Source organism: Charadrius vociferus, unplaced genomic scaffold, assembly GCF_000708025.1.
Source record: "Charadrius vociferus isolate BGI_N301 unplaced genomic scaffold, ASM70802v2 scaffold309, whole genome shotgun sequence".
Taxonomy (NCBI): Eukaryota; Metazoa; Chordata; class Aves; order Charadriiformes; family Charadriidae; genus Charadrius; species Charadrius vociferus.
The window spans coordinates 1,819,510-1,837,658 of NW_009661370.1; the positions used below are offsets into that span (position 1 = coordinate 1,819,510).

An 18,149-nucleotide genomic window follows, 5' to 3' on the forward strand; every position below is an offset into this window, starting at 1 on the left:
AAAGAAATAGGAAAGATTTCTACACTGACCATAGTCTGTGTTTTCCGGCTCCCAACAATTTGATGGCCAAAAATAGGGTGTCTATAGACAAAACAAAAAGTAGGGAACTCAAGTTAGACAATGCAAGCATTATACAGTCCTTGGATTGATACTGGTTTTCAGAGTCAATTTACATTTTGCTAGATCTATTATACTGTTAACTTGACAATTTTGAAATAGGCATCAAAACAGAAAATTGCTTTTGTACGCTTGTTTATTGCACTAGCGTCAGAATGGCATTGATAAAGAAGAACAAAGTATTCTTTTTATTCTTAAAGTCAAGGGAACAAAACCCACAAGGTTAGGTAGTGAGGCTGTCTTTTTCATCTTCCCTAGCAGCATACCTCTCATGTGTCCTGAAGAATTGGTTTTAGAAGGTGAAAAGACAGAAGATACTTTGGGGTACACTCAATTCTTGATTCTGGAGAGTTTTCATTAGTATATATTAATATCCAATAATCTTTCCTAGGAGTTACTTGTTTAAAAATGCCACTAAACACAACCTGTTTTCACAAAGTTATCAAAGTTCTTTTCATTTGTGGCAGTCTATTTATTTTCTAATAATTTACCAATTTTGATTTAAAATGTGATTTTTTTTCAATGGAAAGCAAATACAAGTATCAATAACTAGTTCAATAATATGCTTATTAAAACTGTGTGAATGTATTGTTAAAATAATTCATTTCTGCCAAATGAAGAATATAAGACCACATAGGCATTTTTCATACAAATAACTTAATTTTTTAAATGGTAACTTTTTGTTAAAATGCAAAGGATTATAGTATTTTATACATAACACATTCATATAGATATACATACACTCACATGCAGAGAATTATATATTATTTGAGCAGTTGAATTAATCTCATTAAATATGTGGACTGGTCTGAGTGGTATTTCAAAACACAGGTGCTTCCTTAGGAAAAACTTCTGCTTTACTATCTGCTTCTTACTAGTTTTTCTCAAAGATCTTCCAGCTGCAAAAATGGAAACTTCTCTTGTTGCCCACTTTCCTCAAAATTGTTTTACTGTTAATCTGGAAACCAACAGGGCTGATGGGTGACAGAATCACACCTGCTGCCAGCTTAAATATATATTGCGAAAAATCTCTCTGTATCTCTCTGTATTGTAACAATGACCAATCAACTTTAATAGCAGCGATTTAGAAATTGCTATTTATCAAGCAATAGCAATGAATTAAAGGGTAAAAAAGAAACTATCACAAGCTAAGTTTAAAGGCTGAGACAAGTCTCTCGTAAACTGGTTTGTGCTCTGTAATGGAGCAGCAATAAGTCAATCTCCTATCAACTATTCCTTCGCAGTGCCACGGAAATCACTGACCAGTAGAAGCATAAATGGAAAGATGAGGAACCCCTAAGCAATGAATGGCAGCACTCAGCAAATCCTGGAGAAGCAAGAAGCTATAAAAGTAATTTAACAATGTCAATCATATAAAGCTTAAAGTCACCATCATTTAAATATACAGTTTTTGCTCTTGGGGAGGGCAAACAGTTCTTCCTTAGAGGCATGAAGAGTATCTCGGGAGAGGCCAAGAGGAAAAGCACAACCACATCATTTTCCTGCTAACAGGAACTTTAATTTCTGTTTAGAGGTTTAAGCTGAACTTCTGGAAAAAGGATGCAGTGAGGGTTACCAAATACATAGAAACCACATTAGCCCAGACAGCTCCTGAGCTGAAACTGGCTGGGGTTCAGATTTTATTAAGGGGGGAGTAGCAGTTACGTCTTCTGATTTTGAGGCAACCCCATGAGGTTTTGAGCAAATCACAAAATTGCTTTTGGCGTTCATGTCACATCAGGCTACGAGGAGATACTATATGTTTACGATGTAAGAGAAGGACTCTGTTGTTTCATACATAAACCAAAAGCTACCCTCGGTCAGCAAGAATACTGCAAGAAATAGTTCTGAGAGGCTCTCAGAGAGATTATATCAAGCAAGGATAAATCTGATATTACTTTTTTCAGTATTTAGCTAAAATAACTCATTAAACTTTTACTGGGACTTGCACATGAGTGGTGGAGGGAGCATGGGCGCTAAACAGAATACGGCAAAGGGTGCAGGATCTTCAATGTTGTGAAATGTCACTTCAGCTCACTAGGATGCAGAGCTGGCCAAGGCTTTTCTGAAGGACAAAAAGGTGCGTCTCAATGGCGGGACCTGCTTCTAACACAGGGACTCACTTCAGACCAATGCTGAGTGTGAAAGTGTACCGAGGACACTTTCTCCTTTCGGAAACCGAACGAAACTTTTGAGGGAACAAATAAAATGCGTTTTGTTCCATTAGAGAATACCCAACCAAGACTTTGCAGGTGTGTAGTACTTGGAGTGAAAGCAATGGCAGGATGAGTCTGGTATTCTGCAAAGACGAGTACAGCAGCATGAGGGCCAGCAGGCTCAGAGGCCAGGCGAAGGAGGGCTCTCAGGAAAGTAAATGGAGGGACAAGGAGATGGAGGGGAGATGGCAGCTATTGAAAGAGACCGTACTAAATGTCTAAGTACCTTTAGAGAAAAAGTGTATTGACAGGCCAGTGTAACCACACCGCCGATCTCCAATCAACAAAACATGAAAAAGAGATCATGGGAAAAGCAGAAATTAATGTGTGTGCTACTAAGGATGAGTCTAAGCCTCCCTGCGCCACCATCCCTCTGGAGATAAAAGCAGAAAAATTAAAACAGAACATGAGTTTTAATTAGCAAAGCACAAGATAAGTCATAATAAAAGGTTTCAATAACATGTTATAAGGTAAGGCAAAAAGAAACCCCAGCAAAAGGCAAACATTATGATATGAGAACAGGGGTAACGGTTAGTACAGATAAGTACAGAAGATTATTAAACGCCTTCCTTGTTTGAGTGTCCAGAAGGAGGGAGACTGTGTTCAGATAAAGGTCTTCCTGCCCAGGGAATGACACGCAGGCGTGAGCTCTCCTTGCCGACGCTCTCAACTGGGCAGGCACAAGCTGCCTCTGAACTGCAAGCTGTGACCCAGCCTGCGTGCTGCTCCCGTGCATTTACCGGGACCTGCTGAGAAGTACGGCTCATCAGCTCAAGCGCTGCAAGGTGGCCAGAGCTGGCCCCCAGCCAGCTGGCTCCCGCCGGGAACAAAGTTCAAGTCTGCCTGCAATCAGCTCTGTGAACATGCCCAAAATTAATTTTGACATGAAGATAAGACTACCGGGCAAAGTACAGGAGAAAAAAAAAACAGGAAGAGAAATATTTATATGAGGTCAGACAGTTCAGGTTAGAGGCCTGATGAAATTCAGCACAGAATGCTTAAGGAATTACTGTGTCTTCATGTGGGTAAACTGTGTTTATTTGTGGAAAACGAAAAAGCCTCACCAAACTAAAGAATGGCTTCTGGTTCCTCAGCACTGTGAGATACATGCATGTGTAAATATTATGATGAAATTTTTGCTCTGGTACTTCTCTTCCTTCTCTATCTCTAACTCTCGTAATATCTAGTATCTAACTGCCAGCAGTTGTCAAAAGTATTGGATTATCTGCATGATGTTTAAAGAGGTGCAAGTTACCTGAAGGACAAGTTATACATGGAAAAAATATTCATTCAAGTAACCTTTGAGACATGGACAGTAATTAAAAAGAAAATCATATAAGGCAGAGGAGCCACAGAAGACTACTGCAAGGGGAAGATATACCTTTTTCAGAAAATGGGAAAGGCTGAAATTTTCTGTATTCTAACCTTTCTCAGTCTTGTGTCTAGATTGAACAATTGTAATACACTATCGATTTCTCAATCCTTAAAAGCTAAATCTTACTCAAATTTTAATTTTTCAAAAACATATTAGGTCACGACAGTGTAAAGGCCCTACCAGATGAGAAATAAACAGTAGATGCTATGTATTTTGACCAAGGCAAAGTCCAACATTACTTTCTTACCAGCAAGTAAAGAAGTATAGTATCATCATAAGATATGTGCTCAAAAGCTGATAAAGTTGTATTCAAAGAGGAGATAACTATTTTTCACTTTTGAAGCAGGAAATGGCATTGGTGGGTGAAAAGACAAGGAAAATTCTCCTAAAACCAGGCACAAAAAGAGTGGTAAAGGACAGAATTAAGACTTAAACAGAGAGAAAGTCCAAAAAATCAAGAAAAATCTTTAAAAAAACCCTAGACATTGACAATGAAACACGATAAAAAAAATCAGTTTCTGATTAACGGATTTTTGCAATGCTGTGATTGTATGGAAAAAAATCCATCAAAAATAAACTTGTGTGTAGTTAAAATGACTGACGTTTTCCCAAAAGTGTATTCCAAATTTTCTTGTCTAATTACTTGGTATTAACAGTCATAAAGTTCTTGTCTTAATCTACCTCACCATGTGTCATGTTCACTGGATAAACTGGAATACCCTTTGACAAATTGTAGCAATAAAAGTAAATCTCAAGCAGCATCACTCATGGCTGAGAAAAAACCTAGGGAGAAACCTCATTACAAGGCTCCCACAATAGTACAATTCAGTTATTAGAATGATACATTAAGGATTTGGGGAAATCTGATTCAAGACCCCGTGTTCAGGCTGGCGCTGCAGTGCACCTTGTCTAACTCTGTTCTTCAGGGGCACGCTCTGAGTGCATCCCCATCGCCCCCGGCTGCAGTCCTCCTCAGCCCCAGCGCCTCACAGGCTCCTACCTGTGCAGAGATTTATTGTCCCAACCTCCACAATCAGGCAAGTTAACGATGAGTTTGCACAAGGTCCCAGATAAAAATCCCTGGAACCTTTGACTCCGAAAACCTGATTTTCCTACTAATGGAGTCTGAAGTTTACTTTGTCCCTTAGATGTTACAGACCTCAAATAGTTTAATCAAATTACATGTCACTATGATGTATGTGCAGAATTTACATCTTTCCACTTCTGTTCCAAAAGTCTCCACACAATTTCACAGTCCAAATATTTAATAATCCCTTAGAAGAATTTGCTGGAGAGGTTATCCATGAAGGCTGGGGGAAGGACATTTGCCTTGTTCAAGAAGGAAAGATTAGGAAGTAAGAAGAATCCAATAAGAAGATCCTTGGTCCCTGGGAATAAGGTCAGGAATGAGAACAGGAAGGGTGTGCAAAGGAGAAAGTTGCTTGCTCTCATCTGATTTGTTAAAAAATGCCCACAGGAATGCAAGGAGGTTCTGCCCATGTAAATGACCTTCTCTATACCTGGACTATGCAAACAAAGCTTGGTCTAACTATTTCTTACAACTCACAAATCCCATTACGCTGTAGAAAAATTATAACATCCCTTACAATATCATGTATTCCTATAGCACAAACATTACACAATCTATGTGCCTTGTTTCATGATGTAGTAACCCTATACAAATGAAGATTTTCCCAGGAGAGTTATGGGCATGGAATAACATTGTACCTCAATACTACAATTTTCAAAGAAAAGGTTATGAAATATCAAGGGATTTTTTTTTGAGAAATGTAGAAAGCCTGAAGGAATTATCATACTTAAGAATTTTACTTTTCCTCAGAAGGAAATGTGGAGCAGTTCATCATGAACAAGTATTAAACAGGGAACATTTGTCATTTTGCCATGACATCCCACTTATAGCCGGAAGGAAGGTGGGCGGTAGAACGGTTTGGGGAAAGTCAAGTACTGTTTATGAGCCCAGGCAGAAATAATGCTGCCAGGTTTCATCAGTACACTTTTAAGGCACTTTGTTTAATTGTATCTGTAATTTGAATAAGCAGCCAGTACAAGTCAGCAGCTAGAGAAATATGGCTTACCTAGCACTGCACATGCGATCGCAGAGCCCTTTAAGCATTCAGAACAGAACAGGCTGTTACAAGGATCTTTATACCATTGATGGTTTTGCACACACAAACATATACTGTTTCTCTTGCATTGGTCACTAATATCATTAGGTAAACCTAACCACAGAAATCCAGAGTCCTTCTGTTAATAAAGTCACATGAAGCAAAATCCTGTAATATAGCACATATTCTACACTAAACAAATTGGCAGCAGCTGCTGTTATGCATCGTGAGCAATTCTATGATAAAACAAATAGATCCGCTTTGGCCCTACCATAAAATTAATCAATAATAATATCTGAGCTAATGAAACAGCCACTTGTAAAAATCAGTGTTGCCCATCAGCTTTTATAAAACATGATTAATTTCTATGCATTAAACTGTATTACTGAGGAGGGAAATCATTAAGCATCTTTCAGCTACCCCTTGTCGATTGTAATAAGAAAATAATTGTTGTTTTTGAAGCTGCTCCACTCCAAGAAATGTTTTAAAATCTAATTGCTGGGATGGGGGAGGAATATTCAAATCACTCATAAACCCCTTCCTTTGCATGTTACTGCTATTCTTCTCACTGGCAACTGGAGTCTTTATAAACAGCCGAAATCGAGTCTTTGCTAAAAGAAAGTTACATACAATCCCAAATACCTTGCTTGATGGATAGCAGAATTCACAGGCATTCAGTTTTACATTCACTGCAGTTGACGCAAATGATATCCCAGTAAAGGAAAAGGGTAAGAGCGCTGGTCTAGCACTGTCAAGCCCATAGAGGAAGGATGTCAGCAAGTAATGCTCCACGGCTAGCTCAGAATTATTAAAAAAGAGGTCGAGGAAGATGGAAACAACAAAGATTTTGGCTTTGTGACTCCTCTTTTCTAACCTGGAAAACCGGGCAGTCAGAAAGACTCAAGGATTTGAAATTATTTTTCCCTATTTGAAACCTAAACAGAACTTGTATATGCTGAGCCTGAGCTGAAGAGACAATGAATTAGTCCTTCCACGTGCAATTGCCAAAGAAAATCTGCCAAATGCTGGATAAGATAACCTGCTTCTTTTTTATTGCTACTATCTGGTTTCCAATAAAATCCTTCCCTCAAGGCATGGTAGAGGATCCAGCGAAGACTGTGGATAGTGGCTGGAGAGCTGCAATGTTCAGTGCCTCGTTATTCAGAATGGCCAGAGGCTGGCCCAGGACTGAGCCAAGTGGTAGCTACTTGAGCTGGGCTGACTCAGAGAGATGCGGGAAGCAATGTAATTCCACCTGAGACACAAAGTTCCACAACACTTCAGTCTACACTATTTTGCAGCAAAGATATTCCAAGATCCTTACAGTGATTGCTATATATTTTCATCCCCAATTTAGGCATGGGAAAACAAGAGCAGAGAGGTTACACGAGTTTGTCAAGAAATGGTTCCCAGTGGTAGAACAGGAGAAGACATCACAGGTGAAATCTTCATCTTGCCAAAATCCATGAGTTTTGCTACTATCTTCACCAGACTCGTGCTTTCACAAGACACTCTTCCCATTTTCACACTTTTTCTCAGCTATTTATGCCTTCCATCTTAAAAGTTACAAAACAACAGCAGAACCTAAATTTAATCTCTGAAAATTAAATCATGAATTAATCTCATAAAAAAATGGGAGTGGGATTATCACTAGCCTCAAGTATCCTAGGTGTTCGTTTAAAGACAAAAGATAGTAGGAAACATTATTTTTAACTATGAACATTGAGACACTTAGTATGTATGTGCAACTCGTAGAAGAAATCAACATATCTTTCCCTGGAAGGCTATTATAGAAGTTTAGCAGCTGAGAGGGCGAGTTGGGTGTTCCTCACTAGGACAGACGTATGTGAACACAGATGAATGGTTTCAGTGAGTAATGCCCGGCTCCAGGAATATCTGCCTTCTAAGGTGCACCTTGCTTTTCTTATTTGGGCCCCTCATACCTATTGGCTCCCAGGTAGAGCAGGTGGTTAGGAGGTATTCATCTCCTTGTTTGGTTCCAGGCTTAAATTACTAGGAAAAGGCAATGCAACTGTTCAGGATGGTTCAGAAAGTATCACTATCCCTGAATTTTCTGCTTTGCCTTGTTCAGACTAATAAGAAATTTCCTCTCTCTGCGTAAGGCAATTAATTTTAAGATCCATCCCCTTTGAATTAAATTGTTATCACAGAAACTAACCTAATTACATCTTAGTAGGTCAAAGAATGTTCTGGAATGATTTTTTTATTTCTAAGGCCACGTTATTTAAAAAAGCAGATGCAACTACAATCTTACAGCCCTCCTGCTGGAAAGAGTAATAACTGAAAAAGTATAATTTTGCCTCTAGAAGGGCATTTGCACAAATGAAGCACAATCTCCACTGCTTTTAGCTATTTCTATACAACAGAAGGTTGTTTAAAACAAACTGGAAGCGATTTTACTGTCAGGAGGGAATGCATCACCCTTTGGAAAACAAAGAATGAAGTGCACGGAGAACATTATTGTAGCTAGTCTGTTTTTTGTAGGTCAGGTCTTTGTTTTGCAGACAGAGATTTCTCTGCAGAAATGGCTTGTGAACTTTTCAGTGCTGGCAGGTGCACAGTTTTCTCTTTCTATTAAAACATCCAGAAATTTGTGACTTCTGTCCAATACTCAGGGGGTCCTATTTCCAAAGCACCCAGGCAACTATTCTAGTGCAAAATTCACACTTTTGCAGTCAAACTTTCCTCCCCTTGAGTATGTTGTCTTCATCTTCCAATTTAACAGCTTCAGTAACAGATTTTATATTAGCCTTATTTTGGTGGGAAATGTGGAATTGTAATGACATAAATTCTGCTGGTACAACTCCAGTTAACAGTATGACACCACTATGATTTTTTTCTCACGCTATACATTAACAGCTAAAATTGCATTGTTCTAACATTGTTAGCAAAGGAATAGCAATGCAAAAGGTACCACAGAGCAGCAAACAACCAAAATACTGAAGATATATACTGAGCAACACTTGAAGAAATGATCTGATTTCATACACATATGTGAAATGGGTGCCGAATCCTGAACTTATGTAAATCAAATGATATCATTTTACAGTCTAACCCTCACTGAAGCTTCATGTCCAAACACGTAGGCCCTAGACCTCTCTGAGGAAAGCCCATGGCAGGGCAGCTGCAGTATTCTCAGCTGTTCACAGTGCAGCTAATTCTGATCTATACTTTCCTCCAGTTAAATTATCGTGCTAGCAGAGGTGCTGCTTTCCCATATTTGAGATAGCAGCAGGCCAGCAGCTGTGCAGAATTCAATGACCAGCACTCCTACAAATGAATCCTATTCTCTGCAAAATGGAGTCCTCAGATATTTTGTCCTTCTGGCTGCCGCTTAAGCAGAGACAAGCCAAGAATTGGCTTTCTTCCCACTTTTCACTTACCTCATAACCACATCGGTGACTTTCCCTGAGCAGTAAGCCCCTTCACCCATGTGCTATCCCTCTCTCTTTATACCGAACAGCGAGGAGGATGAAGCACCATGTGAAGGAAACCGTTTCCTTCAAATCCCCTCTCCAGGATCAAAGGTAACTTTGGATCTGGGGGAGGAGGCTTGGCGTGACTGCTCTGTGTATTGTCCATATACACATGTAACTTACTGTCCTGCTTAACGACAGTTGTTTTGCACTGTATGACCCACAGGATCTACATATGAAAATATGATAATATTGTATGCATGTATGCAATATATAATTCTCTTTCTTGCGAGACAGTGCTGTACATAGCTAATTATATTCACTCTAAGATTTTGTTTTAGACCAAATACTATAAATGTTTCTCTTCCCTTATGTGGGTCTATAGCACCCAAGCCAAAACATTGATTAAAGTATTGTACAGTAATTAATCTAATACGATGTTTGAGACTATGATTGGTCTCCAATGAATCACAGTTTTCTTTTGCATTTTAAAGACCGCAATCTCAGCTTTATTTTATTCTTGATGGCTTCTTATTTAAACAATGTTTAAGACAAAGCTTAGACTTAAATATCTTGAAGACAATAGATTTTGTTCTACCAGATACTATTTTTCTGTGAGTATTTAACACAATTAGAACTAACAGAGCAGGAATACCAAACTATGGTGTTCATATCATCAATTTCATAGTGATAATCATCATATCTTTTCAAAGCAACAAATATCTAGGGAAGATCCTGGAGCAGTTCTTGATGATACCTACCAGATAGACCACCTAAACGGAAGACCAATACAGAACATAAACACCATTGTCAAAGGTGGCACATGGCAAGCAAAATTAATTCCTTCTCTAGAATACATGCTCAGATACTGTGCAATCATATTTGTTTCAAGTCATAGGTGGTATTGCTCGGCAAACTTCTAGCCCACTATTCATCATTAGAAAAGCAACACTCCTGCTCCCCAAGCCCTTAGTTTGAAATCTACTATAATAAAATACAACTATGCAGGTACCTGAATGATATACATGTGGGTATAGGTATACATATACATACATATACATACTTCCAGCTTGTTCTGAAGCAACTGCATGCTTGTTGTATGCAATGGGACTGACACATCAATGTAGAAGTATGTCTGCGCTTGTTTGAAGAATACACATTACTTCAATACTACTCCATTACCAATAACAAAATCCACACGTGAGAAAGAATATAAATATTACCCTCCATTTTTTATCAGATTTCTGCTGTCAGCTTTATAAGTAAAATAATTCTCCCTTTCCAAATTAAAACTATGTTGGGAATAAGAATCAATAAGATAATTTCATTTTCTTTGCTATATTTCCAAAATACTAGATTAATTGATTTCATGAGAGATGCTTCCAAACTTAGCATTATCACATTTTCAAGGGATCAGAATGGTCACTATCATCTTAACACTATACTGACTTAAGTTAAAATCCTTCTACCACTTTTTACTTTAAGGGGAATGGCCACTATTTACTAGGTTACATAAGAGACAAAGTATGGTTATAATTTTCTGTGAACCTTTGTGTAAGACCTTTAATATAAGCCTCCATTTGTGCAAGTCAAGAATATATTGAAAACACTTACCTGGAATCGATAAAAGGTGCCATCATCCTTTAGTGTTAGAACATGGTCTGAGATTGGAAAGAAATAGCCATGCGCTGCCATCAGCGTTCCCAAATGTAGAGCTTCCACTGTTTGAACAAGAAAAGAAAGATAAATTTAAAAAAAATAAATAACATCTCTTAGCAGTTTCGTTTTCTTTTTCAGATTCACCCTATCTTCTGCAGATAACCACCTGACTGTCCGTCAAGGTCCTCTCATTGTGAAAGCACTGTCTTTTTCTATGTAATATAATGATGCAACCAAAATAAACCCTTTACTCTCCCTAACAAATGGCTATTAGATGTCACAGTAGTTCCACGACTTACATCAGCACTAGCAGGTAGCTACCATAATGTTCACTCACTTGTTTTGAAGCTGAAAACAGCTATGATATTTATCCTGATGGTGCATACTGCTTTTCCTCTTTGGAATGGTTTCAGATTACATGATGTTAAAATGGTTGATTCCAATTGCATGATACCTTCCTCACTAGCTTTATCAGAACTACAGTAAAGGATAGAGATTTCCTTAAAAGTTTCTCATTACTAGGAAAATAACAAAGGATCACAGAATCACAGAATGATTGAGGTTGGAAGGGACCTCTGGAGGTCATCTGATCCAACCCCCATGCTCAAGCACAGCCACCTAGAGCCAGTTGCCCAGGACCATGTCCAGATGGCTTTTGAATATCTCCAAAGAGGAAGACTCTGCAATCTCTCTGTGCCAGCGCTTGGTCACCTGCACAGTAAAAAAATGTTTCCCAATGTTCAGAGGGAACCTACCGTGTTTCAGTTTGTGCCCACTGCCTCTTGTCCTGTAACTGGGCACCACTGAAAAGAGCCTGACTCCCTCTGCTTTGCACCTTCCCACCAGGTATTTATACATATAGATGAGATTCCCCCTGACCCTTCTCTTCTCCAGACTGAACAGCATCTTTTCTCATAGCAGAGATGCTCCAGGCCCTTAATCATCTTCATGGCCCTCCGATGTGTGCATGTCTCTCTTGTAGTGAGGAGTCCAGAACTGGACATAAACAGGATGAATTCAATTCACTTTAATGAACAAAACCATAATATGTAATAGTCAAGTTAATATGTGCTCTTGTATTCTCAGTGAATCACTGTCCAGTATCGGTGCCTGAAGTCTCTTGCTCAGTATTGTCATTATTTTGCTGAGAAGAACACAATGTTGTAGGAAGAGAACAGCATTATTTAGAGTTATGCTTTTGTTGCAGCATTTAATCTCTTTACCATATTTCTTTACCAACCTTGCAACTCCAGTACAAATCCCTAAAATAACTGCACAGCCATTTCTGCTGCTAGATTAAAAATTTCCTGGCATAACCTATTAATAACAGTCCACAACCAATGAAGAATCCTGATTTTAAAACATGAGCCTTGGAAAGAACTGAGCTATATGACAAAGCCACCAGTCACAGGAGCTGATGTGAGAGGGGACAATACTGCTCCAGGACAACATCAGGGAGGAGAAAAGGAAAAAGATTGATAAAAAGGCCATATTGGACACACAGGGAGTAAGTGGAAGGTGGGAAGGAGAGGAAAGAAAAGACAAAGAGAAGAAAGACAGAAACAGTGAGATCTGCCTAAAAATGAGGGATCTTTGATCTAAATTATTAATTCAGCGTGAATCCAGAAAGTATGCAGAATGATTAAGAATGAATATTTGCACAATGGAAAACACGTTACACCACCACAACATACACAGATTCGTATTCATCCTCTAAAAAGGGCTCATTTGTTCCTATTGCCTGTAATTTGGCTTTCAGCAATGGAAAGCATAAACGTTGCAGCACAGGTCTGTCTTGTCTTGCATTGTTAAAAGACCACTGTGGCATCTGACCAGCAGTCAGAGCATCATCATGCAGAAAGAAATCCGATTCTGGATAACTGCTGTCTTGCTAACAATCACAGAAAGAGGGATTCACTTATGTTTCACCCATTATTATTTTGGATATGAGAAGGAAACAGAGGATTACTAATTCACCCACATTTCATCATCATCTCAGAAAATTCCCTCTTCCACCTTTTTGCTTGCCTGGAGACATTCATTGGTATGGAGATACAGGATGTGGAGTGGGATATTATTAAGCTAACCCAAAGCCAACAAGCATGTGAAAGGAACAAGAAAGGGAATCTGGACAGTACTTAACTGAGAGTACATAACCCTACCAGGGTTTATTTGTTACCCAATAATCCTTGTGATCTCTATGTTTAGCAAACTGGTTCCTGCCCCTCCAGCAGAGCCATTATCTAAGAAAATCTAATACACCCTCTCTGGCTGTGAGCTCTCTGGCTTGCTATAAAAACACCACAATCCTGTTAATAAGCCTTCTCCCCATTGCAAGCCTACAAGAAATCTCCCTAACAGAAACAAGGTAGTTGCTTCTCTCATGGTGCTTGAGATGTCTTCAAATCCACATCTGAACTTTATCCTAATCAATGTAAGTCCATATATTGTTGCTATTATTTCAAACCACCAAATACTATTATCTCTTGGATTAAAAATTTTGAGTCAATGCTTTCTGTAGTGAGTTAGTTCCTGAGGTTCTTTTCATTTTGGTTCATTTTGTCTACCTTTTAATTTTATTAAGCTTTTCTTTGTTCTTCACACTGCAACTTATTGCCAATTCCAAAAACTATTTTTTTTTTTTTTTGCAGGTATTATGTATCTTCGTGGAATGAGAGAAAAACAAAGGAAGAAATGTGCTGACATTTTTAGAGAAAGGATTTCTTAGATAAGGGTGACAGGGCTTGCCTGACGCAGACGCAAGTGCATTCTCTTCAGATTTAGCAGAAAATAAATAGGCTCCAGACTTGGTTCATGTTCTTCCTGGATTCTGAATTGTAATATTTTTCAAAAGCACAAAAAGCTTACATTATTCCCCTTTACCCAGCAATCTTTAGACCATGTCTGGACTACTATGTCCAGCTGGGAATAACATGTCCACGCCAACACAAGAAAGACATGAACAAACTCGAGTGTGTCTAGCGCAGGGTCACCAAGATGGTTGGGGCTGGAGCACTTCCCTTTTGAGGAGAGGCTGGGGGAGCTGGGCTTGCTCAGACTGAAAAAGAGAAGGTTTTGGGGGTGCCTAGCAGCACTCTTCCAATGCATAAAAGGAGATTACCTAATGACAGAGCTAAGATTAAGATTTTTTGTGGAGTTGCATGGCAATTAAAAATAAAATTAAAAAAAAAAGAGAGAGACGATGGTAATAAAAACGAAACCAAGGATGGTTTTCACTTTTTCACTTCAGCCAAGCATCAGAAGAGGCTGCCCAGAGAGGCTGTGCAGTCTGCATCCCTGAAGGGTTTCAAGATCTGAACAGATAAATTCCTGGACAACATGCTTGACCTTACAGTTGACCCTGTGTTGAGCAAGAGGTTGGACTGGAGTCCTCCTGAAGTCCTTCTCAACCTGAATTATATTACATCTCTGTAAGTGCATCAAGCAGAATTGGAACAAGTTGCAGAAAACAGGGATGGAGACAATATGAGAAGAAATGACTTGAAAGCTCCTGCCAGAACAGCCTATAATCCTGGCAAGGAGTAAGAGTTAGTTCTCTCACTGACTACTGAGTCATATATGCAAGTATATAATCACTACTAGTTCTCCATGCAAAAAATGGAAAGAGAGACTACGCCTTCTCCAGAAGCCAATTGAGTTTATTTAAGATCTGAATCATTCCCATTAGGAGCCTATATCTCTTCTTCAGTTATGTATGGAGACTAAGGTGGCCTTATGCTCACCTCAGGATATCTCATTCAGCTGGGACGAAACTACACTAACTCAATGTTAAGGTATCTCTCTGTCCCTTTAGCCATTAAGAGTTAATAGGGACACATAAACTTGTCACATCGCTTCTTTTTTCCTTCACCTAATAGACAACTAATTTTCATTTTCTATGGCTATCAATCCAGCAATTTATTCCAGCATTGCATAAATATAAATGCACAAATATCCATTTTTAAGAACAACAGAAGATCCACTGTAGCTCACACTTGGGAACGTGAGCAATATCTGCTTTATTCAAAGGAAAACAAACAAAAGGAAAAAAATGCGTCTCGTATAAGACTGAAGACATTCACTTAAAAGTCTAACATCTCCATTGGTATCATCTGACAATGGGGTAACTGCATAAACAAAGAATTATCAACAATATTTGCAGAAAGAGTGAATAAGCTATAAATCAAATATGGGTTGAACAGGTGAAGAACATCCACAAAATTGTAACTGGTGAATAATGTCCACAAAATTGTGACCCTGCCTCACACCAGACTGGCAGAGAACTGTTCTCTGCATAGCAGCAGTAGATCTTCTGCACAGAAAGAAAACTTAGCTCTCAGGAGGTTTCTCATCTCCAAGCAGGAAGTTGTCCTGTGTATTACAGACACAACAAAGGCAACACTTTGACATACATCTCAATTTGCTAAAATCAGACTAAAAAATAAATACTGTAAGAAGCCAATGAATTAGAACAGTAGGATTTAGGAAACGAAACCATGAGCCTGAAAAGGAAAACGTAACCAGCAGCAGACTAGTCCTACAGGCCTAAATGCCTAGAAGTTCAGTTCAGACAGCTTCTGAATTCTCCAGCTATTCCTGCATGTGAAGTTAGAGGATTTTCACTTAAATAAGTACTTTTCATCTGGAAGAATGGCAGATGGAGATTAGGAACATCAAAAACTTCTATGAAGTGCATTAGTTAAAAAACAAACAAACAAACAAACAAAAAACAAAAAAGAAGCCTGAAAAATACTTTTCAATATAAAGGTTCCCAGGTAGAAAGAGTAATGTTTATATGTATTCAGAATACAAATTTAACAAATTGGAGGAACATAGACTAAAAGCAAGAAAATACTGGGGTTTTTTAGATGGCAAGTGTACACAGATGCACACAGAAATGCAATATCTACACAGCTATTATTTCACAATCTTCAGCCACTGTGTGTAAGAATATGTAACGTAAACTACATTCTCAGTTACACCCAGATAACCTCACTGAGAAGGCACAATTCAAATCGCCGTCAACTGATATACAATGAATAAAGCCTGGAGCCAGTAGCATCATGCAAAAAATCTGAGGGACACAAAGCTCGTTGAGGTGTAAATGGAAGAACAGAGTAGACTTCAGCTTCCTCTGTTGCTGACTGCTTGTTTTGGAGACATCAATTATCTGAACCGAGGTTGCAGGAATACTTCCTAGCAGTGATACTGCTGAAAAGTAGAACAGCATATTCAAGAAACAAATGTACTCAAACCATTGTTTTAATTTTTCATAACTATAAAAAGGACAGTGTGCTGCAGGAGTTGCAAGTTATAACAGCTAATGGAAAAGAAACACCTTAGGTGAAAGACAGAAATACATCTTTATGAGTCTGGTGCATTTCAACAGGATATGAAATTTTTATAAAAATCCAAAATGTTGTTGTGGGTGTAGTTTTGATTCTTAATGTGTATGCTACTGCCAGGCTAAAAGCTCACAAAAAGCTTAAAATTCCACGGTTCACTCTGCTGTTGAACTTTATTTAGCTGAGTGGGTGAAGTGAACAACACATGCATATAGGTTGATTAGTAATCATTTTTTTGAGACGTAATATTGCCCAGCCATCTGCGGTGCCATTACAAGGACAGTGATCTTGATGGATTAAATGCGAATCACATTTACTATACTTTGTTTTATACAAGAGAGTCAGACATTTTCAATGCTTTGGGACAATGCAAACCTGATGAAATATAAAGAATAAAAAATACACCCTGGTTGCTGAGTTTTCATTTTATTTTCAAGTTTTCTCCTTACTGTAATTGCTATTGTATGGATTGATGATAGTTCATTCATCTTAAATTGCAGGGTATGGCAATATCAGTGGAACAAGTTGTTTCTTCTGCTAACATCCACAGGAGGGGATTAAAAAGGATGGATGTTCCTTGTTTTTCTTCGGATAAACATGTTTCTGTGCTTTGAATGATGTGTGATGTGGTCTCTATATTTATCTTTGCTCTGAAGTCCATTTTGACAAATTTGGTGTTCTACAATGGTATTACAGCATTCGTGAATAAGGGAAGACCAATAGATATTATCAACCTAGACTTGTGCAAAGCGTTTGACACTGTCCTGCACAACATCCTGGTCTCTAAATTGGAGAAACATGGATTTGATGGATGGACCACTTGGCGCATAAGGAACTGGCTGGATGGCTGCACTCAAAGACAAGGTCAACAGCTTGATATCCAAGTGGAAACCAGCGACAAGTGGTGTTCCTCAGGGGTCGTTACTGGGAGCAGTACTATTTAACGTCTTTGTTGGTGATATGGACAGTGGGATTGAGTGCACCCTCAGCAAATTTGCCAATGACATCAAGCTGTGTGGTGCAGTTGACACGCTGGAGGGAAGGGATGCCATCCAGAGGGACCTTGACAGGCTTGAGAGGTGGGCCTGTGCCAACCTCATGAAGTTCAACAAGGCCAAGTGCTAGGTCCTGCATGTGAGCCAGGGCAATCCCAAGCACAAATACAGGCCAGGCATAGAATTGATCGAGAGCAGCCCTGAGGAGAAGGACTTGGGGGTGTGTTGGCTGATGAGAAGCTCAACAGGGGCCGGCAATGTGCGCCTGCAGCCCAGAAAGACAACTGCATCCTGGGCTGCATCAAAAGAAGTGTGGCCAGCCGGCCAAAGGAGGTGATTCTGCCCCTCTACTCCGCTCTCATGAGACCCCACCTGGAGTACTGCATACAGCTCCGGGGGCCCCAACATAAGAAGCACATGGGCCTGTTAGAGTGAGTCCAGAGGAGGACTACGAAGATGATCAGAGGGCTGGAGCACCTCTCCTATGAAGACAGGCTGAGACAACTCGGGTTGTTCAGCTTGGGGAAGAACAGGCTCTGAGGAGACCTTATAGCAGCCTTTCAGTACTTAAAGGGGGCCCACAGGAAAAGATGAGGAGGGAGTCTTTATCAGGGAGTGGAGTGACAGGACAAGGGGTAAGGGGTTTTTAAACTGAAAGAAGGTAGATTTAGATTAGATATTAGGAAGAAGTTCTTTACTGTGAGGGTGCTGACACACTGGAACAGGTTGCCTAGAGAAGTTGTGGATGCCCCATCCCTGGAAGTGCTCAAGGCCACGTTGGAGGGAGCTTTGAGCAACCTGGACTAGTGGGAGGTGTCCCTGCCCATGACAGGGGGGTTGGAATTAGATGTTCTTTAAGGTCCCTTCCAACCCTAACCA

The 18,149-nt window shown here is 39.4% G+C and overlaps 1 protein-coding gene across 2 annotated transcripts in view; it reads right to left on the minus strand.

The window, feature by feature from the left end:
• Nucleotides 1-18,149, minus strand: part of RGS7 (regulator of G-protein signaling 7) — a 256,859-nt gene that overhangs the window by 74,513 nt on the left and 164,197 nt on the right. For both annotated transcript variants that reach the window (XM_009893635.1, XM_009893636.1), the window contains exons 4-5: nt 10,886-10,992; nt 30-81 (exon numbers count right to left, since the gene is read on the minus strand). In XM_009893635.1, the coding sequence (XP_009891937.1) occupies nt 30-81; nt 10,886-10,992 (159 nt within the window). The remainder of the gene's footprint in view (nt 1-29; nt 82-10,885; nt 10,993-18,149) is intronic.